Genomic DNA, 25,164 nt, shown 5'->3' on the forward strand with positions numbered 1-25,164 from the left:
ATTTGGGTAAAAAGGATTTGGCAGCTTCCCAAGTGGCTCAGTGGTAAAGAATCTGCCTGCCGGTGCAGAAAATTCAGGAGACTTGGGTTCGATCCCTCGGTTGGGAAGATCCCTTGGAGGAGGAAATGGCATCTCACTCCAGTTTTCTTGCCTGAAAAATCCCATGGACAGAGGAGCCTATCGGACTACAGTCCATGAGGGCGCAAAGAGTTGGACACACCTGAATGACTGAGCTTGCATGCATATGCAAAAAGATTTTAGAGCCAAAAGGTAGTTACTGCAGAAATACTAAAACTGGTCACAAATACGTAACAGACGTAAGCCCGAGTATTATGCACCTGCAAAGGCACTTGAAACACAGGGATATTGCTGACTTTCTTCAATAGAAAAAAAGGACTTAAAACTTTTGGGATTTTTTTTTTCTGTACCATGTGGCTTGTGGGATCTTAGTTCCCCGACCAGGGACTGAACCCAGGCCCTTGGCAGTGAAAGAGCAGAGTCCTAACCACTGAACCACTAGGGAAGTCCTTTTAAAAAAAATTTTTTTTTACTGAAGTATATAGTTAATTTACAATGTTGCACCAATCTCTGATGTACAGCAAAGTGACTAAGTTATACACATACATTCTTTTTTTATATTCTTTTCCATTATGGTTTATCACAGAATACTGAATATAATTCCCCGTGCTATACAGCAGGACCCTGTTGATCACCCATCCTAGGCTTAAAGTTTTTAACATTAATACCATCTTACAATTTTGTTGTTTGCCTGTGTAACACAATAGAAAAATTTATGCTGTGAAAGTTACATAGGAAAATTCCTTTCTGGAAGGGTGGGGGTTGCTGTTGTTTTCCAGACTTGTTCTAGTATTGTCCCCATTGTTTATCTGCAATCCATTCTCTGTTCCCCACCACCCATCAGAAGATATGGGTTCCAGGGCTTTGCAAGAACTCTAGAAGTGGACAGGATGCCTCAATGTGTGGTGGGACTGAAATACGGGAGTTATCTTTTCTATAAAACTGTATCAGTACCTCATCCAGGCAGGAAAAGAATTTGCCACTACTCAGAAAAAGGACCCAGCTCATCTGCAAGAGTAACTATTTCCTTGTTCTCTCCACTGGGCAAGTCCATAAGTTCATTTCCCTCCTCTTATACAAATCAGTCTGCTCTGTTATTACTTAACATTAGATTTCTGTTAGTATCCACCCACTCATTTTCCTGTGTTTCTTGAATGGAACGGTTTCTGTTCTTCTTACTGCTCTTAAATTTAAACTCATTCATGATGTTAGGTACAGGTGTCTGATTACTTCATTACATCTCTAAGTTGAAAAGCTGGAGCATTTCTATATTGACACATATATTACTTAATTATAAATAATTATCCTTATATTTCTCCATCATATCACAGATACTACACTGATTCTTTTTAAATTATGGGCATAAGTAGATTTTAGTATCTATGAGGTTCATTCCAAAAAGATAATAAGTATTAAAAAATTTGTATTGGTAAGGCAGCAATGGATCTGACATGACTGAAAAACATTGGCCTAGCTCAACAATAGATATATGTCAAATTCATAATATATTATCTTTTATATGTGAAAATGTTATTCAAAGTCACACATATTGTATCACTTAATCTTCATAACCAACTTACGGGGCAGGTACTTGATCTCTACTGTATAGCTAAGAAAACTAAACAGAGAGGTTATGTTACTTGCTCAAGGTCACAGAGCTAGCGAACAGGAAGCCAGGGTTCAAACCTGGGCAGTCAGGCTCCAGAATCCAAGCTCCTAAATATTAAGCAAGAAAGTGTGAAAGTGTCAGTCGCTCAGTTGTGTCTGACTTCTTGCGACCCCATGGACCATAGCCCACCAGGCTCCTCTGTCCATAGAATTTTCCAGGCAAGAATAATGGAGTGGGTTGCCATTCCCTTCTTCAGGGGATCTTCTCGACCCAGGAATTAAACCCAGGTCTCCTGCACTGCAGGCAGATTCTTTACTGTCTGAGCCGACTAAGCATACTGCCTGCCAAATTCCACCCATCCTTCAAGGCCCAAGGTCAGAAGTTACCTCCTCCAGGAAAGCAGTCCTGGCATCACCAGTTCAAAATGGTGGACCTACCACTGATCCCAGTTCTTTGCCAGAACTGGGTATGGCTCTCCTGCTTTGAAATCAAAAAGACTTAGCTCCTAAGCCTGGCTTTGCTGCTTACCAACCAAGTGGCTCTAAATGAGCTAACCTCTCCAAATCTCTGTTTTCTCATCTATAAAAGTAAAATAACACTCCTCTCTCAGAGGGTGTATGTGCTGATTAAATGGCACAACATGTAAAGTACCTAGCACACAGCAGGTGCTCAATAAAGGCCAATTCCTGTTCTCTAATCCCAAACAGCCCTGGATTTTCTTGCATGATTGTCCTGTTCAGTGATTTAACATTCTTTTCTGTGACTCTTCCAAGCAGTTACATTCAAACCTCACAGGAGGCAAGGAATATCTTAGAGCTCTTCACCATCTCCACGTGGGTGGGTCAACACCATCTTGGATGGATAACCTGTGAATGAAACAGAGAGGCAGCATCCCAGGGTGAGTCATACCTGGAGGAGTTGAGTGGCTGTGGCTCTCTGCTCGGGGCTCTTGACAAGACACTGCTTCACAAAATCCATGAAGCTATCTGACCACAGTTCCGGCTTTCGGAATGTGGGGGGTGGGTTGGTAGGAATCATGAAGATGGCCTGGTTGGAAAGAAAAAAAAAAAACAATTTGGCAAAATAAAAGTGATATTCCAATAAAAATATGACTAGACATAATTTCGAAGTTTGATAAAATGATTTTCCTCTTCTCCTCTATAAGCCCATCCTAATTGCAACGAAAATCTAAGTATCTCAAAGTAGGAAGTATGACCATTAGAGCAGGAGTTGCCAAGAACCAGGCTGCACAGCAGGAGGTGAGCAGTGGGCAGATGAACGAGGCTTCATCTGAATTTATAGCCGCTCCCCATCACTCATGTTACCGCCTGAGCTCCACATCTTGTCAGAACAGCAGCAACATAATAAAAGTAATGTTCTTGAATCATCCTGAAACCCACACCCACCCCAACCAGAGTGTAGAAAAATCACCTTCCATGAAACAGGTCCCTGGTGCCAAAAACGTTGGGAACTGCTGTGTTAGAGAATTTGATGGAGCTCTCCTGCTCCCTCCGCCTCTCTTCTCCCTCCCCCTCTGGCATATGTATTCTTGTCCCCTAAACAATAAACAGTCCATCCTAAAGGAAATCAGTCCTGAATATTCACTGGAAGGACTGATGCTGAAGCTGAAGCTCCAACACTCTGGCCACCTGATGCGCAGAATTTGACTCACTGGAAAAGATCATGATGCTGGGAAAGATTGAATGTGGGAGGAGAAAGGGACGACAGAGGATGAGATGGTTGGATGGCATCACCGACTCGATGGGACATGAGTTTGAGCAAGCTCCAGGAGTTGGTGAAGGACAGAGAAGGCTGGTATGCTATAGCCCACGGGGTCGCAAAGAGTCGGACAGGGCTGAGTGACCAAATTGAACTGAAACAATATCCAGCGAGCTTTGTTTGTTTTTTGCTGACCATGTTGCCTTTCAAAGTGAAAAGGCAAGCTCTAAGAGCATCGATATCCTGAACATGACCTCGGCTGTCAAATGTCCCTCTTTCCTGAAAGTTATCCTCACCACTGGATGCAAGTGGTAACTGCGAGGAGGTCATAAGACCAGAAGTCCCCCCAAATCACAAGGGATTCACCACCCTCCAAGCCACACCAACTCTACCTACATACTTGAAAATTAAAAACTGGCCCACTACATTACATTGAAATTCTACGATTTCAAAAAAGAAACCTACAGGAGATATTGCAAGTTCCATTCGAGACTGCTGCAGTAAGTGAATATCACAATAAAGCAAGTCACATGAATTATTTTGGTTTCCCAGTGCATATCACAGTTAGACTTACCCTATTCTGTAGTCTATAAGCATGCACTAGTATTATATCTAAAGAAACAATGTATATACCTTAGTTAAAAATTCCTTTATTGCTAAAAAATGCTATCATTCAACTGAGCCTTCAGGGAGTTATTTTGCAATAGTAACATCAAAAATCATTGATCACAGATCACCATCATGAAGAGGCCTAAAATATTGTGAGAATTATCAAAATGTCACACAGAGAGATGAAGCGAGCAAATGCTGTTGGAAAAATAGCACTGACAGACTTTCTTGATGCAGTGTTGCCACAAACCTTCAATTTGTAAAAATCCAATAAGGCAAAGTGCAGTAACATAAGGTACGCTTGTAAAATCAGTTATTGAGTTTCCAATAGAAAAGGTACAGATTTAAAAAAAATAAAACTCTTTGCAATAAGCAGCTTAAATTATGCTATTTGAATCTAAAAATAAAGCCAGTAAATCTTCCCATCCTTCTCCATTTCTGTCCCCCAAAAAAGAGAGGTGCTTACCTTTGGGCATGTGAATAACTTAAAAAAAAAAAAACAACAAAAAAAACTGTTAAGTCTATTAACAGGACTGCTTAATCAGAGAAGAGGAGGAGCTGAGTTGGGTGGTATGGAAAAGACTCTGGAGCCTCTGAGGAAGGCAGGGGTCCAGGTTTTGTAACAGTGCTGTGCTGAGGTGTTCTGGGGGTGGGGAAAGTCAGGAAAACGCTTAATGCAGAAACACTGAAGGAGTGTCAATGGAGACACCTGTGGGCTCTTCACACTCCAGAACTGGATGGAGGTCAGGGAGCACAGAGCCTCTAGAAATTACACATGTAAATCCCTACCCAGGCCAGGCAGGAAGAAGACAACAAATGAATCCGGCTGGGTGTTAGCGGTATGAATCGAAAAGAATACTCTGCTTTCCTCTTAAGGCTAGTATAAGAAAAACAGAGAAAACACGGCAATACATTATGACTGATATGGGTGAACAGGGAACCGTGGAGGGCAGTGCAAAGCCCCTGCCCTGTGTAAAGGAGAGGACTGTTTCGCAGCTCCAGTTAATGTTGTTATGTTAAAACGTGAGCACTTGGGGACTTCCCTGGTGGTCCAGTGATTTAGACTCCGTGCTTTCAGTGCAGGGGATGAGGGTTCAATCCCTGGTTAGGGAACTAATAGCCCACATGCTGTGGAACACGGTCAAAAATTCAAAAATAAATTTAAAACAATTTTTGTAATATGTGAGTGCTTGAATTACTAAAAACATACACTGCACAAGTCAAACCAATCAAGTCCTGCCAGAGGGATATCAATACACAACCTCTAGAATGAACAGGGGTGGATTACATTTGACTTAATTAGTGATTACAACTAGTGGCAGTGTATCATCTGAAGTCTAGATTGACACTTATCAATTATTTACAATTAATTCATTTACTGTTTGGTACCTAACCAAGAAACTCATTTAACTCAGTTTCTCATTATCACCAGTAACTGACCATTCCACTGGTTTTCTGTCCGTTTCCTTACCCTCATTGGATGGATATCAGCATATGGAGGCTTTCCTTCAGCCATTTCTATGGCTGTTATTCCCAATGACCAGATGTCTGCTACACAGTTGTACCCAATTTCCTGGATCACTTCTGGAGCCATCCAAAAAGGTGTTCCTATCACTGTATTTCGCTTGGCCATGGTATCCTGAAACAGAAAGGAGAGAGATCAACATTAACCATTGAAACTGTTGAGAAAGAGTCCCTTCTAACAATAGTAATTGTCATGGGCTTGAAATACATATACAAACCATACTCAAACACAATCAAGTAAGTAAGTCACAAAACAAATTCAAATGACATTGAAACATAAAAGAGTCTCAATCAATTATTAAAACACAAAAGTAACTATCAACCAGTTAATGAAACACCAAAATGAGATTGACAAAAATTAAAAAGATTACTAATAACTCATATGGATAATAGCATAGAAAAAAATCAGGTATCAAAATACAATGATAAAGGAACACAAGTTGGTACAATGTTTTAGTAGGCAATTCAGCAATATTTATTAACTTGAAATGTCCATATCCTTTGACTGAAATCTAGTTCTAGAAATGTATCCTACGCATAAGTATCCCAAGATAGATGCACAAGTATTGTAAAAATAATAATAATAGAAGGGCTGGAAAAGGAGCATCTGTCTATTCATTTGTAAAACTATACACTTGAATTCCTAACTTATACTTTCAGCAAAAGAGGTTAAAATTTTAAACGTAAAGAACAAAATCCAAAAAGCACTCAAGGAAAGTACAGATTAATAATTATATTAGGTTGGAGCAGAAAAGGACTTTTAAAACATGACATCATGAAGATGGGGGTATTTTTCAAGTTGATTTATGATTGAACACAACCTCAACACAATTCAATTCAATCCCAACCAAAATCTAAATGAAGTTCCACTGCTTATTCTTATTTTTATTGCTTGTGAGTTTAGTGTCATATCCAAAAAATCACTGCCAAGACCAAGGTCAAGGAGCTTTCCCCCTATGTTTTCTTCTAGGAGTTTTCGGGTTTCAGACCTTACATTTATTTTAATCCATTTTGAGTTAATTTTTGTAAGTGGTGTAAGAAACAGGTGTAGTTTTACTCTTCTGCATGTGAGTACCAGCTTTTCCCAAGAACATTGATTAGAGACCATCTTTTCCTCGTCGCGCACTCTTAGCTCCCTTGTCAAATGTTAACTGCCTGTATAAGCACGGGTTTATTTCTGGGTTCCTGATTCCAGTCCATTGGTCTATGGGTGTATTTTTATGCCAATACTATACTGTGTTGATCACTTTAGCTTTGTAACATAGTTTGAAATCAAGAAGTACGAAGCCTCTAGCTTTGTTCTTCTTTCTCAGGACTGGTTTGGATATATGTGGCCTTTTCTAGTTCCATATGAATTTCAAGACTGTTATTTTCTATTTCTGTGAAAACCATCAATTACCAAAAACAACTGACACTTTAAATTTGTAATATCTTTTACACAGCACCAGAAGAATTTTTCTTTTCAATTTGGTTTCCTTATTAAGATTGTAATTTAGATAATACTATTTGGTATTGTTTACTTATGTGTTAACAACAAAATCTTTTGAAAGGCCCACAAATCACAATATGGAGTAAGTTCCTGAGGTTGTTGTGTTTGTTTTTTTTTTTTTTTTAAATAACATCAAAGCAATTTTTTAATTGTTTTTAAATTTTTTAAAAATAAAAAATCCACACGATACAGCTCTAAAAAAACTATATACGCATATAGCGTTCTACTACCCAGTTCAGTTCAGTTCAGTCGCTCAGTCGTGTCCGACTCTTTGCGACCCCATGAATCGCAGCACACCAGGCCTTCCTGTCCATCACCAACTCCGGGAGTTCACCCAGACTCACATCCATCGAGTCAGTGATGCCATCCAGCCATTTCATCCTCTGTTGACCCCTTCTCCGCCTGCCCCTACTACCCAAGAAACCTGATATATGACATTGCTGCAAATTTTTGTACAGATCTGTCTAGAACTCTGTTTTCTACACATATTTCACACATCTCATGTAGTTTACAAAATCAGATAATTTTAGACATCCTGTTTTGAAAGCATAGTGTTTTTCATTGCCATGCACTACTGAGGTAGGAGGAAAATCAAGAGCCTGTGTTTTGGAACCAAATGAGGAGAATGCTTTCAGTAAAGCAGATGCCAACTGCTACCTAGAGGCTGAATGAGATAACATTATGTCTTATTCAAGGAAAGCTGATTAGATTTAATTTTTATTCCTTTTGTAAATATGATGATGTAGACCAAAAGAATTTAAACGTCCACTCTATCATTTCTTGCTTTAGCTTTTGTTTTTTTCAAGCTAAACAGAGTTAAACTCTGGTACCTGAGCCCCAGGAAAGGATCTAAAATAATCTACCAGCTCATTTGTAACCTATTGGCACATTCTTTAATTTTTTTAAACACAATTATATCAAATATTACATTTTTAAATAAATAATGAAAAAGAACAGTTCTCAAGAAAGACCTGAAAGTTACCAACACAAGTAACACTTTCACTTACTGTAAGTTGACCTGCTACCCCAAAATCTGCAAGTTTTGCATGACCTTCTGTATTGAGCAAAATATTTCCTGCTTTGATATCTCGGTGTATTTTTCTCATAAAATGAAGATATTCCAGTCCCTTAAGTGTTGACTGTAATATTGTAGCTATTTCATCTTCTGTTAACTGAAAAAATGAGAAATTAAAATTCTATTAGTTTACATCAGCACATATGAAAAAGGAGAAAAATTTTCGATCCAAACTCCTCTCCTAGAATATAAATAAGATCTCATTCAAGGTGTAAAATAGCATTTGACAGCTTATACTACCATTGCGGAGAAGGCAATGGCACCCTACTCCAGCGCTCTTGCCTGGAGAATCCCAGGGACAGGGGAGCCTGGTGGGCTGCCGTCTATGGGGTCACACAGAGTTGGACATGACTGAAGCGACTTAGTAGCAGCAGCAGCAGTACCACTGCTATGCTGACTACTCCCAAAGTTATATTTCCAGGCCAGATCTCTCCCCAAAAATCAGATTTATATATCTTACCACACCAGCTGAATACCTAACAAGCATCATAAGCATAATATGTCAAAATCAAATTCTTTATTTTTACCACCACCCTACCCCTTTCCATGCCACCCACCTACTCTATTCTTCACACATTCTTCTCTCTCTCAGTAAAAGGCAATTTAATTCTTCTAGCTGCTCTGGTCAAAAATCTTGAAGTCATCCTTAACTCTTCTCTATCTTCAAACTATATGCAATTATATCCTCTGGGTTCACCCTGATTCAAACCACCATCATGCCTTGCCTGAATTATTCTAATAATCTCCTAATGGGTCTCGCTGCTTTTGCCCTTAACCTTATAGAATGTATAGTCCACACAGCAGCCATAACTAACCTTTTAAAATATAAGCCAGGGACTTCCCTGGTGTTTCAGTCCATAAGACTCTGCTCTCCCAACACAAGGAGCCTGGGTTCGATCCCTAGTCAGGGAACTAGATCCCACATGTTGCAACCAAGATTCAGTTCAATATCTGCTCAAAATCCCCATGGTTCCTAAGTCACTCAGAATGAGAGCCAGTCCTCACTAAGGCCTCACCTTATCTGGCTCCCAGCTACCTTCATCTTCTACCACTTTCTACCTCTTCATCCTGTTTCAGCCACATAGGCTTCCCTGCTGTTCCTCAAACACTCTAAACACACTCCCACTTTTGGGCCCTTTTATCTGTTCTCTCTGCCTGCAGTGCCCTTCAACCAGATTTCTGGATGAGATGGTTCTTTATGTCACTGTCTCTGCTCAAATGTCACCTCATTAGGAAATCAGAGAGGCCTCTGCTAGCTCCCTCCACTCCTAGATCATTCTCTATCTCCTTATCCTGCTGCTACTGCTGCTAAGTCGCTTCAGTCATGTCCGACTCTGTGCGACCCCAGAGACGGCAGCCCACCAGGCTCCCCCGTCCCTGGGATTCTCCAGGCAAGAACACTGGAGTGGGTTGCCATTTCCTTCTCCAATGCATGAAAGGGAAAAGTGAAAGTGAAGTCGCTCAGTCGTGTCCAACTCTTAGCGACTTCATGGACTGCAGCCCATCAGGCTCCTCCATCCATGGGATTTTCCAGGCAAGAGTGCTGGAGTGGGGTGCCATTGCCTTCTCCGTCCCCTTATCCTACTTATAGCTTAATGCAACACTATCACCATCTCACATACTATACATAATCTGTATACCTATTCATGTGACATCTTCCCTATTACACACGTGAACTCCATTTTAAAATGCCTTTGATTAGGTTACTACTGAATTCCAGCCCCAAGAAAGCCTCCTGGCACATAGCAGGTCCTGAAAAAAATAACTGTTAAATGATGATGAATAAATGTAAGCAAAAATGCAGGAGACTGACACATAATACCTGATCAGTCCAATGCTGACTCTGTGCTGATCCCAGCCCAGTTCTAAACAAACTCAATCAACAGACTCTGAATCAGTACCCCTCATGACAAACAACTCACAATTAGAAGAGACTAGGCAGTGGTGCAAAAAATATGTGATTTGGGTTTAGAAAGATCTAGTCTTTAGCCTTGGCTCTACTTCCTCAATATGACTTAGGCAAGTTATCTAGTAATGTCTCTGAATCTCAGTTTCTCAATCTAGAAACATAGGCAAATCACCTTTTTTCAAGAGTGTCACAAAAATCAAACGATACATTAAGGCATGGAAGAATTCATAGGGTTTAATAACTAGCAAATGCACTTCTACAAGAACAGGGACATTGTTCTACTGACTACTGGATCCCAAAGGCCTAGATCAGTGTTCTAGAAATACTTACTAAATGAATAAACAAAGAGTTTACGCAACTGAACTGCAACTAGAAACCATGACTCCTAGCTTTTCTCCCAGCCATCACAGTAACAGCACACTATCCTTCACAGAGAGGGATCTGGTGAGGAGGACTTAGTGGAAGTTAACCTGTGAACACCTGGGTAGAAGGAGAAAACCCAACCAACTTTAAACACTCAGAACTCATTGCTGGGCTTTCCTGGTGGCTCCGTGGTAGAGAATCTGCCCACCAATGCAGGAGACACAGGATCAATCCCTGATCCAGGAAGATCCCACATGCCACGGGGCAACCAAGCGCATGCACCACAACTACTGAGCCTGTGCTCTAGAGCATGAGAGCCGACAATACTAAAGCCCATGCGCCTTAGAGCCCGTGCTCTGCAACAAGAAAAGCCACCGCAATGAGACGCTTGTGCTCTGCAACTAGGAAGTAGCCCCCACTTGCTGCAACTAGAAAAAAGCCGGCAGAGCCAAAAAATAAAAAAGAACTCATTACCCAGCTAAGATTTGATAGTCATTTTTCCCCCAGTAGGAAACAAATAAAGCACTTCACTGGACTAGGTTGGTTGGTATCGAAACTGCCACATTTAGTAGACCTCAAACAGCAGAGAAGGGAAAGAACCACAGAAAGGGGGAGATGCAACAGCCATCTGTCTAGATACATTAGTAGGAGAGTGTACATGAATACAGGGCAGAGAAAAGAAGACAGTGTGAGAGACCAGCGCAGCTGCACGATTCCAGAAGGTGAACTTACCGTTTTATTTCGTAATCGAATGATATCAGATACAGAACCAGCCCCACAGTACTCCATCACTATCCACAAGTCTGTGTTCTTAAAGTAACTGCCGTAATATTTGACTACATGAGGGCTAGGGAGAGAGACAATACTAATTAGTGGAACAACCTTCAAACATCCCTATGAATTCATGCTGTAAAATACCTGAAAATCCATTTCTCAGCTCAAAAGATCAATTATTCGTGTTTAAGGTTAAAATGGGCACCCTCTTGGTAAGAAATTAAAATAGTATTGATTTCTGGAGGGCAATAAATAACCGCAGTGCAAAAACTGTGTAGGTTCCTTAACCCAGCATTTCTAAGTCTGCAACTCACCCTAAGAAAAGAAGCACAGATTTCAAAAAGAAAGAGTTACCATAGTCACGGAACTGCTTAAAAAAGTGAAAATTTAGATACCATCCAAATGTCTGACATTAGGGAGTTTATTTAAGAAATAATGATATATCCGTATAAAGGAATAACCACGAATCCATGGAAAATGTAATAGAAAAATACTTGATGAGAAGATTCTGCTTACCAAAAAACAAACAAAAAATGCAGGTTACATAACAGACAGCACAGTATAACTCCAAAAAGACATACGGAAGGACATGTATGCCAAGGAGTATTTAACAATGATTATCTCTCCAAAGGGAAATGTGGTTTTCCTTTCTTATTTGCATTTTCCCAAGAAGTCACATATACTTTGTAATAAGGAAAAATAAAACTACACTACAATCTATTGTAAGGAAAAAATATTCAGAATCAGACCTGAAATATAGAATCTTGAAGAAAGATTTCAGGAAAAAGTCAAAACCCCTTTAAAATGAAATAATTAAAAAAAAAAAAAGAAAAAAAGAATGTGTCTTCTGAAGCTACCAGCTCTACCTAGCTAGATCATTATCAGAGCTAAATAATATTGCACAATGTAGTAACGGAAGAGGCTAAAACCAACTCAGCTGATCTAACTCTCAAAATTTCAAATGCCCCTTCGTCCTTGGGAAACATGCCAAAATGACAGGATATCAGGAAAACACACATGCAAAATGAATATTAATGAAGAAATGGATGAATAAATTTCTTAAGATACATATCACCACATCTGTGCTCCCGTCTCTGAATTTCTATAGTATTTCTATAGTACTGTCTCCATAAGGCAATTACTGCCAGGTATTTACTGCTGGAATATATCCTATACAATCATGCATCATCAACTAGATTTTCCCATACATATATAAGCCTGGCCTGTCCAACTAGTCTGCAAACTCCAGGAGGACAAGCGTGCTGCCCTATATTTCTCTGTATTCCTTATGATGTTTAGCACAGAGTAGGCTCTTTGAAATCCCTCATCTTTAGAGACGGGCACACTGTGTTTGAAACACAGGTCTTACACAGCCTATCAAAAGTGGCAAAGTCCAACTTGCCCACTGGAAAGAGCTGCCATCATATATGTTATGCACAAGACAAAAGAAACTGCTACCTTACTCTGGTCCTTCCAAACAAGAAAAAGGAGGGTTTTAGCCAGTTGAGAGTAACCAAAAAAGTATCATGAAAAAAAAAAGGGGGACTTTCTTGGTGGTCCAGTGGTTAAGACTGTTTCTTCCAAAGCAGGGGATGCAGGTTCGATCCCTAGTGGGGGAACTAAGATCCATGGGGAACGTGCCTCATGGCCAAAGCACCTAAACATAAAACAGAAGCAGTATTGTACCAAATTCAATAAAGGTTTTATAAACATGGTCTAGGGCTTCCCTGGTGGCTCAGATGGTAAAGAATCTGGCTGGACTGCGTAAGACCTGGGTTCGATTTCTGGGTCAGGAAGATGCCCTGGAGAAGGAAATGAAAACCCACTTCAGTATCTTGCCTGGAGAATTCCTTGGACAGAGGAGCCTGGCAGGCTACCATCCACAGGGTTGCAAAGAGTCAGACACAACCGAGCAACTAACACTTCAAAAACATAGCTTATATAAAAAATCTTTAACAAATTTATTCCTGAAAAGGAAAAACAGAAAGGTGGGGAGAACAGAAGTGATTGCATTCACAAGTCTACAAGACTTAAGGGCTCCTGGGCAAAATGCCTAGCAGGTAGCCCCATCTATCTTAAGCTTTACCAACAGGAGAGACTGAGTTGATCTGGTGACCCAAAGAGCTTCAGAAGGATGAAGACAGGCTTGGGCTGCAAGACTTTCTCATTTTCAACTCCCAAGACCTACCCCAGCCCCTCAGTTTGTGTTTCTCAATCTGAACTGAGGAAGCCTGCTCCCCTGCAGTGACCCCACCATGTTGTCATGGAAATTCGGGGCAAACCACGTGCATTTCTGCGGTTGCCTGCTGGCCCGACTTCCTGCTTGCAGCATTTGACAAATCTTAGTTCCTCAAAAATAAAACACTTAACTACTCTCAGCTGGAACAGTTTCTTAAACTTGTGAAGGAAGGGACAGAACAGTAATATATAAACAAGTGTTCTCTTTTTATAGGACCATTTGCTGTTCTAAGGTTTCTGGAAGTAAAAGCATTTGAACTATCTCTTCTGAGCTGTCTGTAGAAATGTTTTCTCAGAAGGAAGTAAGAGAGATCATTATCAAAAAAAAAAAAAAAAAAAAAAAAAACGGCTAGCCAGCACCATCTTCTGCCTTTTGCCTCTTCTTCCTAGTTTTGAAATGGGCTAAACTGAAACAAAACAAAACAATGCAGAAATAGAAACTCTGAAGGTTTAGCTGCTGAAACACAAACTTTTTCACCATTTTTTTTCTGAAAAAAAAAAAAGTGTAGTAAGTCCACTAAACTCTCCCTTTTGCAAAATATCTAAGTCGATGCAATTCTAGGAGTCAAACTCTAAATCACGGCAAATTCAAAACTGTTATTATCTCCAGAGCAACACCATAAGCCTTTACCTGTCACATTGCTGCATGATAGAGATTTCTTTGATTATCTCCTGCAGGTCTGATTCCACAGGAACTTGCTTAATAGCAACAATCTGACCGGTCTCTTTATGAATAGCTTTGTACACGCTGCCATAGGACCTGTAATTGGGGGGACAAGGATACTTACAAAGTCAAAACAAGCCAAGAGATTAAAAAGTGCTTAAATACAAACAACTCACCATTCTAATTTACATCCCCAGGTGCCCAAGACGCATGTACTTAGCTACACTTGCAAAACTGAGATAGCTAAAGTATTGATACTTTGGGGGAAAACTGTCCTTAAGAGAACTACCATCTTATAAACTTCCCATTTAAAGTTTACTGAATGTATGAGTATGAAATAACAGTCATAAGGACATTAGCTACCACATCTGCTGTCCGCTGGAAGCAGCATCCTCTGAGGTTCACCTTTACAGAAAAGCCATGAAAGGGTCATTATCTCTATTTTACAGGCAAATGAGAAAAGGTTCAGAGAAGTTACACGACTTGCCCAAGGTTACATTAAGTGATAAATAAGCAGTCAGTCCAGGATATGCATCCAGGGGTGTCAGAACACAAAGCCTATATTCTCTCTACATTTGTATCGGGGCAAAAAACCATGGGAGGGGTCTTCTTTTTCTTGCACTCATTCTGGCATCACAAGGTCTTTTAGTCCTTGCTCCTCTTACTCGCAATAATCTTTAAAATATTAGGAAATTTTTACTCCTCTTTAATTCTTTTTATCTTTCATTTCATCTTCCCTTAAGAGTTTATTGTCAAGATAAATAAAAGGCTGGGTAGCCTTTCAATTTGGGGGCTATAAGAGCAAGACATTTAGAATCTAAAGACCTAGGGCTGGAGTCCTACCACCACTACTTATCCACATTATTACAGTACTACATATCAGACACATTATTAACCTCGTACCTCAATTTTCTCACCTGTAAAATGACAACATTACAAGAGAATTGCAATGGTTAAATGAAATATCATTATCATTATCTTACATAGACTATATTTTCACTTAAATCCTGGATGGCTGTCAGTGAAATAATGAGCAAATTGTCTTTCATAGTTTCCAAACACACCTGTTTCTTCATACTCCCTTGGTGAAAAGAAAGATCAAAATAGCAGTGCACCTAATACATCAAAGTAGCTGAGTGCTCTAGCTAACAAAATGCTACTCAAGGACTGTTTCAATGTGAAAGTCACACAAAAGTTTTTTTTTAATGTCTATGCAAAGCACATAAAAAATTTCCATTCCATCAGACTCTTTCATTGGCAAAACTAATATAATGATATTTAAATGTTGCCTAAAACTTATTTTTTGCAAGGGAAAGACAACCACTGACCATGTGTGGAAGATCCAACCACTGCCTCTTCTTCCTTGGCCATTGGAAAAAGCTGCCATCATGTATCTTATGCACAAGACAAAAGAAACTGCTACCAAAAAAACAAAACAAAAAAACTGCTACCTTACTCTGGTCCCTCCAATCAAGAAAAAGGAGGGTTTTAGCCAGTTCCGAATAACCACAAAAGTATAATGAAAAAAAGAAAGGGGGACTTCCTTGGTGGGCCAGTGGTTATGACTGTGTCTTCCCATGCAGGGGATGCAGGTTCGATCCCTAGTCAGGGAACTAAGATCCACGGGAAACATGCCTTGCCTTATCTTCCTTAATAAGATAACCCCAAGATTTGTGAGCAAATCTTTGTGACCAAATGCTTGGTCCCAGGAGATAACGGCTGGTGGTCCAAGCCAGTCCCAGGATTCTGATCCCTTTCTGCCAGTGACTGAAGTAGCAGTAAGTCTAAGACCTAGTACACAGACCAGTGAAATCTGAGAGGAATTCTCTAGAAGGGTCCCTGGGGAAGACTTTCTTCCCTGATAAAAAAAGAAGCAAACAAGGTGGCCCATTTTCTCCTGCCACTTCCTTTCCTGCTTCTAAAGTGGCCATCTTGAGACTGTGAGACTTACATAAATGCTAAATCATTATCAAACACTTAGCCATTCTGGAATCTTTCACCCCCAGATTTTTTTGCTAGTTATTACTGGTTAGCCACTATTAGTTGGGTAGTCTGTAACTTTCATCCAAATTTATTCTTGATACCGTGGGTCAGGGGTCCCCAACTCCCTGTTAGGAACCAGGTTGCACAGCAGGAGGTGACTGGTAGAGGGCAAGTGAGTGAGTGAAGCTCCATCTGTATTTGCAGCCGCTCCCCACTGCGCGCATGACCACCTGAGCTTTGCTTCCTATCAGATCAGCAGTGGCATTAGATTCTCACGGGAGCACAAATCCTAACCTAAAGTCAAGGCAGAATAGCCTGAGATTGCCACAGATTAGAAGTAAAGTGAATAATAAATTCAATATGCTTGAATCATTCTAAAACCATTCCCCTCACTCCCAGTCCCTGGAAAAACCATCTTATATGAAACTGGTCCTTGGTGCCAAAACTGCTGGGGACCACTGCCCTAGGTTCCATATGTGTAAAAAGGTTCTTTATTTCATCTTCACTTTGGAATGAGTTTTGCTGGATATAGAAATCTTCTTTGACAACAGCTTTCTCTCAGCACTTGTACTGTAGTTTATCAGCTTCTATTGTTGTAGAGAAGTCAATTCTCATCGGGTTATCATTTTTCGTGGGTAATCTTGGGCAATCTCTCCCGTAGTTTTTAAGACTGCCTCTTTATCCTTCACATTCTGTAATTTTACTATAACTAGAAGTCGATTTATTCAGCACTTCATAAACTTCTTCAATCTGAAGGCATATGTCTTTCTTCAAGTCTGGAAATTTCTTAGTAGTATCTCTTTATTTCCTGTCTCTTCCAACTTTCTTCTAGAGTTCCTATTGGACCTAGAGTGGACCTTGTCAATCCATGCTGTCTCCCTAGTTTCCAACACTGCATTTCTGTCCTGCATTTTGTGATCAGTCTCATTTCTAGCTTTCAACTCACAAATTCTCTTTTCAGTTTGTCCAGTTGACAGCTTTTGCAATTTACTGGGCATTAGAACTTCAATTACTGTAGTTTTCATTGTCAGGCCCCTTTAGCTGTTTCTTTTTCATGGGGCTGTTCATGTTAATAATTTTCTGTTTGTCTTTTAAGGATTTTATTCCCTCCTTTTATCTTTTTGAAAATTGTAAACAAACATGAAATTCCATTTCAGATTGCTCCATTAATTCTATTTCCTTGGGTGGGAATTTCCTACTTGTTACGTCTGTTGATTATATAATGGCACTGGATTTCCTCATATGGGTTTCATTTTACTTTGAATGATTCTTTTCTATACAGTGCTCATTGTTCTTGAGCATTTCATGACATCATGATGGTTTCATGATTCCCTTAGCTCAGTTATCGAGGCTGTACAATTTAAACTAGCTCTTGCACTAGGATTTAGGGTTTTCAGCCCTTAAGACACCATACCTGAATACACTACAGGCCCAGTTCCTATGGTCAGAATGCTATGGATGCTATGCTAAGTCGCTTCAGTCGTGTCCGACTCTGTGTGACCCCAAAGACGCAGCCCACCAAGCTCTGCTGTCCCTGGGATTCTCCAGGCAAGAATACTGGAGTGGGTTGCCATTTCCTTCTCCAGTGCGTGAAAGAGAAAAGTGAAAGTGAAGTCGCTCAGGCGTGTCCGACTGTTAGCGACCCCATGGACTGCAGCCTACCAGGCTCCTCTGTCCATGGATTTTCCAGGCAAGAGTACTGGAGTGGGGTGCCATTGCCTTCTCCGACGGTCAGAATAGTCCCTCTTTTTCCCCAGGCCACAGGCAACTGATACAAAAACTTTCTGCAGGAAGCCCAATCTCCCGACAACAACATGGCATGCGTTACCCTCCTATTACTATGACAGCTATCTTTTCTATCCCTGGTCTATAGCTGGCTATGTATCCTTATATTTTAAAAAACTAATTTACATTCATTATTCTTAAATATTTGAAATGGAAAGGAGAGGTTCCTGCATGTACTGAGAAATCTTGACTAGACACCCTCCACACCTCACTATGCTATCTTGACAGCCAAGAAAACTCCAAGAGCTCATATGAACAATTAAGATTCACAATTCCAGACTGCACTTAGAGTACAATTTAGAAGGCTTCAGCAAGAACCCCTTGCTGAAGGTAAGTCCAAGACCTGACTCTCCACACACACAAAAAAAAACACGACAGTGACTCAGTGAATTTTAACTGGCAGAGAACAAAACAAATAATATCACAAAGGAGGTGCTTCACACAAGCTCTGCAAGGCAAGGGTCAATGCAGAGAAAGAGAAATTATACACTATCTGAGGCCAAATTAACCAGGTATCAGTCTTAACCATATCACTCACTAGTTACGAAACTATGCGCAAAATGTTTTTGCTCTTATCCCCTGGTTAAAAACTTAAATGAGTCAATGGGTAAAACTTTAAATACAATAGAAGGAAGAAAGGTGAAAGCTCTAATTCAAAACACTTTCTGAGGGCTGTCCATCCATTCTGGTTTGGAGCTTTGGCCCTGCTCTGCCACAGATCCACAATTTCCTCAAAATACAGAATGGCGGCAGTCTTGGGAATCCGATAGACTCCTTTAGCCAGAGCTCATTACATAAGGCCCAAGTCCATGAGAGTTCACAACCCATTCAGTTTCCAGAACCATGGCATGGTCTTTTGTGTTCAGGAAGGAAGTGCAGTTCAGGTCTTCCTTCAGGATTCTGCTGATTAAATGAAGCTTGCTCAGGCTCATTCAGTCAGGATGACAGAAATCCAAGCACTTGTGGTAACATTTAAAACAACAATATAATGATAACATGCGAAGATCTGAAGCTTTCTTTATTTTCTTTCTGGTGATAGATTTACAGGGAAATTTCCAAGGTCCTTAAAGACATCCACAGATCTAAAATGTAATTTAAAATAATCATAATTAGCTTAGTTTCTCCTTACATTATATTTCTGATCACTCTCTGTCTGTAGTTTTCTTTTGACATTCCTCAAACCCAATTCAGCCAAACAGAGCTCCCTTCAAGACATATAAGTGAAAGTGAATTTGCTCAGTCGTGTCCAACTCTTTGCGACCCCATGGACTGACTGTAGCCTACCAGGCTCCTCCGTCCATGGGATTTTCCAGGCAAGAATACTGGAGTGGGTTGCCATTTCCTTCTCCAAGGGATCCTCCCAACCCAGGGATTGAACCCGGGTCTCCCACATTGTAGGCAGACGCTTTACCGTCTGAGCCATAAGAACATCTAAATATACTTTAACACTTAAGATTTAACGTTAACTGGGCAAGATAAGATCTGAAAAATGCTTCAATTGATATATTTAAAAATAAAATAATAGTTGCCATTTACCGTGCCCTTACTAGGTGACAAGCACTGTACTACGTACTTTAGTCTGATTATCTCATGTAATACTCAGCATAATCCTATGAGGGAGATGGTAATATCCTCACTTCATAGCTGAGGCTTGTGAAGCTTCAAGATGTTCATCAACCTGCAGAGTCTATGTTCTTACCACTGTAACACACTTTGATTAAACATAAAACAAGTCAGTTACACACCTAGTCAATTATGCCTACCACTCTTGATCTTATTTTAAGTATAAGCTGTGAGCATGGTTCGATTAAGGGCCTTGGACTCACTACATGGAGGAAAATAGCGAGGATATCAAGCTAGAGGTGAAAACGGCAGGCAAAAGTCATAGCGGGACTGGATCCTCTGTCGCCGCGCCTTTAAGGATGCCCAGTCACCTCGCAGGTTCAGATGCATCGCGCTCTTGTCTTTTAGTAGCACAGCTGCTGCCATCTTCTACTTCCCTTCTCTGCTCGATTTCTTGCTTGATTCCAAACAATATTTTTCCAACTTACAAAAAGATGACGACTAATGTTTTTCACAAGGAGGTAATCCATGAAATCCTATTCCATGTAATCCAGGATTGGGTTTAGCATTTGTTATCTATATTAGGCATAAATAACACTGACTCCAAAGTAAACTTATGACATGTAAAAGCTGATTGTAAAGAACAAACACTAATTAGACAATAGACATTTTCATAAATTAACATTTCAGCTCTTCTCTTGAACCAGAATTACTTCCAAGAGACTTTACATAATACACAAACACACACCCACACATGTACATGCTTATATATGCATAAACTACCTCTGAAAAATACATAAAAAACTGCTATACTGGCTGCTTCTGGGAGGCTGAGATAGATAAGAGGCAGATTTTTCTCAGGCCATTTTTTATGCCTTTCAAATCTTGAATCATGTGACTTGATTACCTATTCAAAAATGAACAACGAAAACTTAGGAAAGGGTGTCTAATATTTTAATGTCTTGGTCATTACAGAAAAAGAAAGAAATATAAAAATATCAAAAGTATAAAAAATTATGATGTAACCTTTATTGTATCATGAAAGCCAATGACAGTCACTATCTATTATGAAATATCATTCTACTTGTATCCTATAAACTCATTCACAAATCTGTGTTTCAAGAAGTCCTCCAGTTCCCAAACTGGGATCCTAGATCTCTTAGGAAGTTGTAAAGGTAGTGACAGTCCTTGATTTATTTTCTGTATTTCCCAAAATGGCACTAACTAAAATGCTGAATTCCTTTAAAAAAAAAAAAAAAAAATGAAACAAGTTACTGAATATCTCTCAGAGGCTACAAACAGAAAATTAAAGTATGTCTGATTAATAAAATTTCTTGAACAAAGTATAAACTGATTAGTGTTATCTGTTAAATAGATATAATCATGCATACCACAGATTTTATGAGAGAAAACAACAGATGTCCATGGTACTGAAAAGACCAGGAATCACTAACTCTGTCTATCGAAGTGATTAGGAGATGAGAGAAAGGGCATTTCAAGCTGTAAATTTACCTCCCACCCCACCCAGAGCCAGGCTGATATACAATATTTTCCTTTCTTTTCCTTAGCTTTACAAATTATTGCATGAGAAAGGTTCACATCCTGCTGGTGTTGGGGCAGGAAAAAGACTGAGACCTATTAGTCCACCTACATTTTTCTGGGCACTCACCCTTCTCCAAGTTTCTCTAAGACATCAAACACTTCTTCCGGTTGTTTAGTTAAACTATCTTCATCCAACTTTTTCAGCTGCCTGTGAACGAAGAAATGTAAGCATAAAATACATTGTACTTACCAGCAACTTGAGAGAACACAAAACACATTATTTATTTTACAATTAGCATCTGAGGAATTTCTCTGCAAAGTCTACACTGGTAAATGCCAATAAAGGCAAGCTAAGAGGCCTTTAAGGGAAGCTGAAGGGCTGGTCTGTGGAAATGTTACTTGTGTCCCGGGTCACCTCCATGAACAAAATCAGTACTGGAGGGTTAAGAGCTACCATGAGGCTGACTTCAGTTCCACAGGTATACGAATTTTCTAACACTAAAAGCTGCTCTGAAATGGTTTAGACTGCAATTAAGGAGTCCCTAGATTCCCATCACTGGAGCATCTAGACAGAAAATGAGTCCTTGTAAGGCTGAAATGCAGTAGAGTAGATTTAAGTATTAGCTAGAATCCGTTTAAATCTTGAGATTCCATCAACTAAGATGACATAACTCTCTGTTCAGAAAAGATGCTTAATGCAAGCTTAGTAATGAACTGAAACATGGTCTTAGACTGGAGGCCACCGAAGATGGAGAAGAATCTTGCTCTCCATTAGCAAGACTTTGGTACTTATTTTTGTTGAAATACATGGATTCTATAAGGTATCACAGAAACAGAAAGTGGAGAGTATATGCTTAAATGTGATCAAAAGTGAAAATATAACCAGACAGCTGGAAGTTTCAAAGTCTCACCAAGATTCGCCTGGGGTGACTGTGTACCTGCCTATTCCCCAAAATCAAAGATTTTGCACACAACTTCCAGATAATTCAGATTTTTCTATGACAAACCATGATCAATACACGAGGTTATAAATCAAGCATAGGGTGTTTTTTTAACTGAGAACTGTGAAAATTATTCACAGTCTTAGACGAGCCGTCTGCTAAGGAGCACTTGTGTGCGCGCCCGTGTGCGTTCTACACCATGGTTTCCTGAAACTACAAAGGACAACAAAGAAAGGAGAGCTCAGGAAGCGGTGAAATATGGAAGCAGTCCACTGGGAATTTCTTTGTAAAGAAAAACGTTTAAACTAGCTGGACAATACCAGCTTTTACGAGGAAAGATAAACTAAAATACACGCGCACACAAATGTGTACCTTCCTGGAGAAAATGGCAAAACCGTAAGAGAAGCCAAAAAAAACCCCACCCACCTGAACGCATCAAGTGCATCTTCCAGTAAACGCTGATCTCAAGAAGACAATCTTAACAGGATTTCATAAATATCAAAGACTAGAGAAAGGGAGAACTGCTCTAGGTCAATAATTGCCATGACTTGAAAACTAACCAAAGAAACAACCACACTGACCTTTGAAAATCAAAAGGTCCTAAAAATTAAATTCCAATGACATCACAAAAACTCCCAGGTTCAAAACAAAAAGGGTTGAAGTGAAACTTCAATGTCAGAAGTGAAATTTCTATGAACCCAGAAATCAGAATGACCATCTCACAATGGGGGTGGGGGGGGGCGGCGGGAGTGGGTAAAGCATTGATTTATAACTGTATAAACAATGGACAATACCTCTTTTCTCAAGTATAAAGCTTTATAAACAGCTTATGTAAAGGAAGATCAGATGTGTTCCTTTGAAGTGGTGGCTTTGTGGTTTATAAAGAGCAAAACTCACTATTTCAACTATTAGAGACCAGGGCATAACAAAGGAAACGGCCACTGCCATGAGACAGCTGCAGGCCTCTGATAATACTTCGACAGACAAACTTTATAAGAGTGTTCAGATGCTCCTTTAAAACAATCTAGGTGGGGTTTTGTTTGCCTTGGGCTTAAAGGATCTTATCTCTGGTGCCTGAACCTAGAGGTGGTCTATAAGAACATTTGCTAAATGGACTAATGAATGCAATGATGAGAATCATAAACCTTTCTCGGCACTCTTCATGAGGTTTCAAAATTAAGAAGAAGTTCGCCCCGAGAAAGTATTACTGTGCTATCAACAAATGACAATTCTATGGAAAATCTTTTGACAAGGGACTCAATGATGTTTTCTACATGAGTCTTCATGGAAGCATTCTAAGCAAACAGCCCAACTCTGATGATTCAGCCCTTTCGACTGTACTTCCCCAGGTCCTCGGTAGTTTCAGTGCTTGCTCATAACTGAACAGGCCTAGCCAACACAGCCTCCAAGGACCAGACAACAGGGGATGTTCCACTAAGTCAGCTGCGAGGATGGTCAGTATCCCAGAAATGCACTCTACACACTCCACCACACTATTAGTATCTAACGGCAACTCACTTCTTAAAATCATAAACTTCTAAAAACTAAACAGAAAGTGAAAAAACATAAAACTCCTATGCAAACCGTCAACTTCATCGTTATTCTCTTGTTGTTGGTTGTTGTTTAGTTGCTAAGTCGTGTCCAACTCTTTTGAGACCCATGGACTGTAGCCCGCCAGGCTCCTCTGTCCTTGGGATTCTCCAGGCAAGAATACTGGAGTGGGTGGCCATTTCCTTCTCCAGGGGATCTTCCCGACCCAGGGATCAAACCCTCGTCTCCTGCATCGTCATTCTCTTAGTCACACACAAATATCAAACTCAGGAACACAAAGAGCATTTCCTACCTTGGGATTGCTTTCCCTTATTAGAAACACATGCCATCTGAATCTCTGAAAAGACACCAGTACTTTTCCAAACACAAATAAGGGTGTTCATGAAGTCATTACTCACTGGTCTGGCTAGCTCCCAAACCTCTTTCTCCCATCTTATAACTTTTGTAAGGTCCATTTTATTTATATATACCTATACTCTTTCCATGCAGAATTCGTTATGGGTTAGAACAAATATGTAAGATAAATGGATGGAGCTTTTCAATGAAAATAAAATATACGTGCCCACCCCAACCTCCTCAAACTCATGTTAAAGTCTTAATGCTCAAGACCTCAGAATGTGACTGTATTTAGAGATGGGGCCTTTAAAGAGCTAATTAAGGTAAAAATGACATCATATGGGTGGGCCCTCATCCAACATGACTGGTGTCTTCGTAAGAGGAGATGAGGACATAGATATAGAGGGAGGGCCGTGTGAAGACACAGGAAGGGGGCAGCCAACTGCAAGCCAAGGACCGAGGCCTCGAAAGAAACAACCCTGCTGATGCCTAGACCTCAGACTTCTAGCCTCCAGAACTGTGAGAAAATAAATTTCTGTTAACTCATGCCATCTGTGAGATCAACAATGGCAGTCCTAACAAACTAATATCACAGGTAATAAAGTTAACTGGCTGAAAGGCAGTTCACTAGCTATGATGAGCAGGAAAGCACCTGTCATTCAAGGATTCAACCCTGCAGAGGATGGGATGATTTCAGAGAACAGCATCATCGAAACATACATTACCACATGTAAAACAGATAATGGATGAAGCAGGGCACCCAAAGCTGGTGCTCTGTGACAACGTGGCGGGGACAGGGTGGAGAGGGAGATGGGAGAGGGGTTCAGGATGGAGGGGACACATGTACACCTGTGGCAAATTCATACTGATGTATGGCAGAAACCATCACAATATTGTAATTATCCTCCAATTAAAATAAATTCAAATATTAAAAAAGAATTCAACCCTGCAACACTTTTCTCTTGCACATTTAATAAAATTTTTAAAATCCAAAAGGCACAGGAATGAGTGTCAAAAACCAAAACGGTTTACTTTTTTGCCCAAGATTGTACAGCATAAAGTAAAAGCAGAAACAAAACTCAGATTCCTAATCCTCTCTTCAATTAAACCAGCACGTCCAGGAAAGAACGAACATATTTCAGAAGGAAATATAACCAGTGTCCATTTATAGTTGGATCTATGGTGCAACAGCAAATACCTGCTAACATACACAAGGCCCTGTGAAACAAGGGTACTCCCAGAGAGGCATCCGAGTGATACAGCTGAGAGCACGGACTTTGGACTAGACTGCCTGGATTAAAATCCCAGCTCTGTCACTTAGTAACTGTGCAACTTCTGCCCAATCGCTAACCTCTCTGGGCCTCAGTTTCATCACCTGTAAAACAGAGATACAGGTGATAAGATTGTTGTGA

The 25,164-nt window shown here is 40.1% G+C and overlaps 1 protein-coding gene across 4 annotated transcripts in view; it reads right to left on the reverse strand.

Annotated features, from left to right (window-relative positions):
- The window catches only part of STK4 (serine/threonine kinase 4), a 91,958-nt gene that overhangs the window by 64,838 nt on the left and 1,956 nt on the right, over positions 1–25,164 (reverse strand). For 3 of the 4 annotated variants that reach the window (XM_045162602.1, XM_006059249.4, XM_025263410.3), the window contains exons 2-7: positions 21,052–21,132; positions 14,019–14,147; positions 11,108–11,222; positions 8,036–8,200; positions 5,487–5,654; positions 2,597–2,734 (exon numbers count right to left, since the gene is read on the reverse strand). In XM_045162602.1, the coding sequence (XP_045018537.1) occupies positions 2,597–2,734; positions 5,487–5,654; positions 8,036–8,200; positions 11,108–11,222; positions 14,019–14,035 (603 nt within the window). In that variant the 5' untranslated portion in view covers positions 14,036–14,147; positions 21,052–21,132. Of the gene's footprint in view, positions 1–2,596; positions 2,735–5,486; positions 5,655–8,035; positions 8,201–11,107; positions 11,223–14,018; positions 14,148–15,379; positions 17,585–21,051; positions 21,133–25,164 lie in introns of those variants that run through there. The other variant, XM_025263409.3, reaches the window with a different exon arrangement.

Source organism: Bubalus bubalis, chromosome 14 (assembly GCF_019923935.1).
Source record: "Bubalus bubalis isolate 160015118507 breed Murrah chromosome 14, NDDB_SH_1, whole genome shotgun sequence".
In the NCBI taxonomy this organism is placed as follows: domain Eukaryota; kingdom Metazoa; phylum Chordata; class Mammalia; order Artiodactyla; family Bovidae; genus Bubalus; species Bubalus bubalis.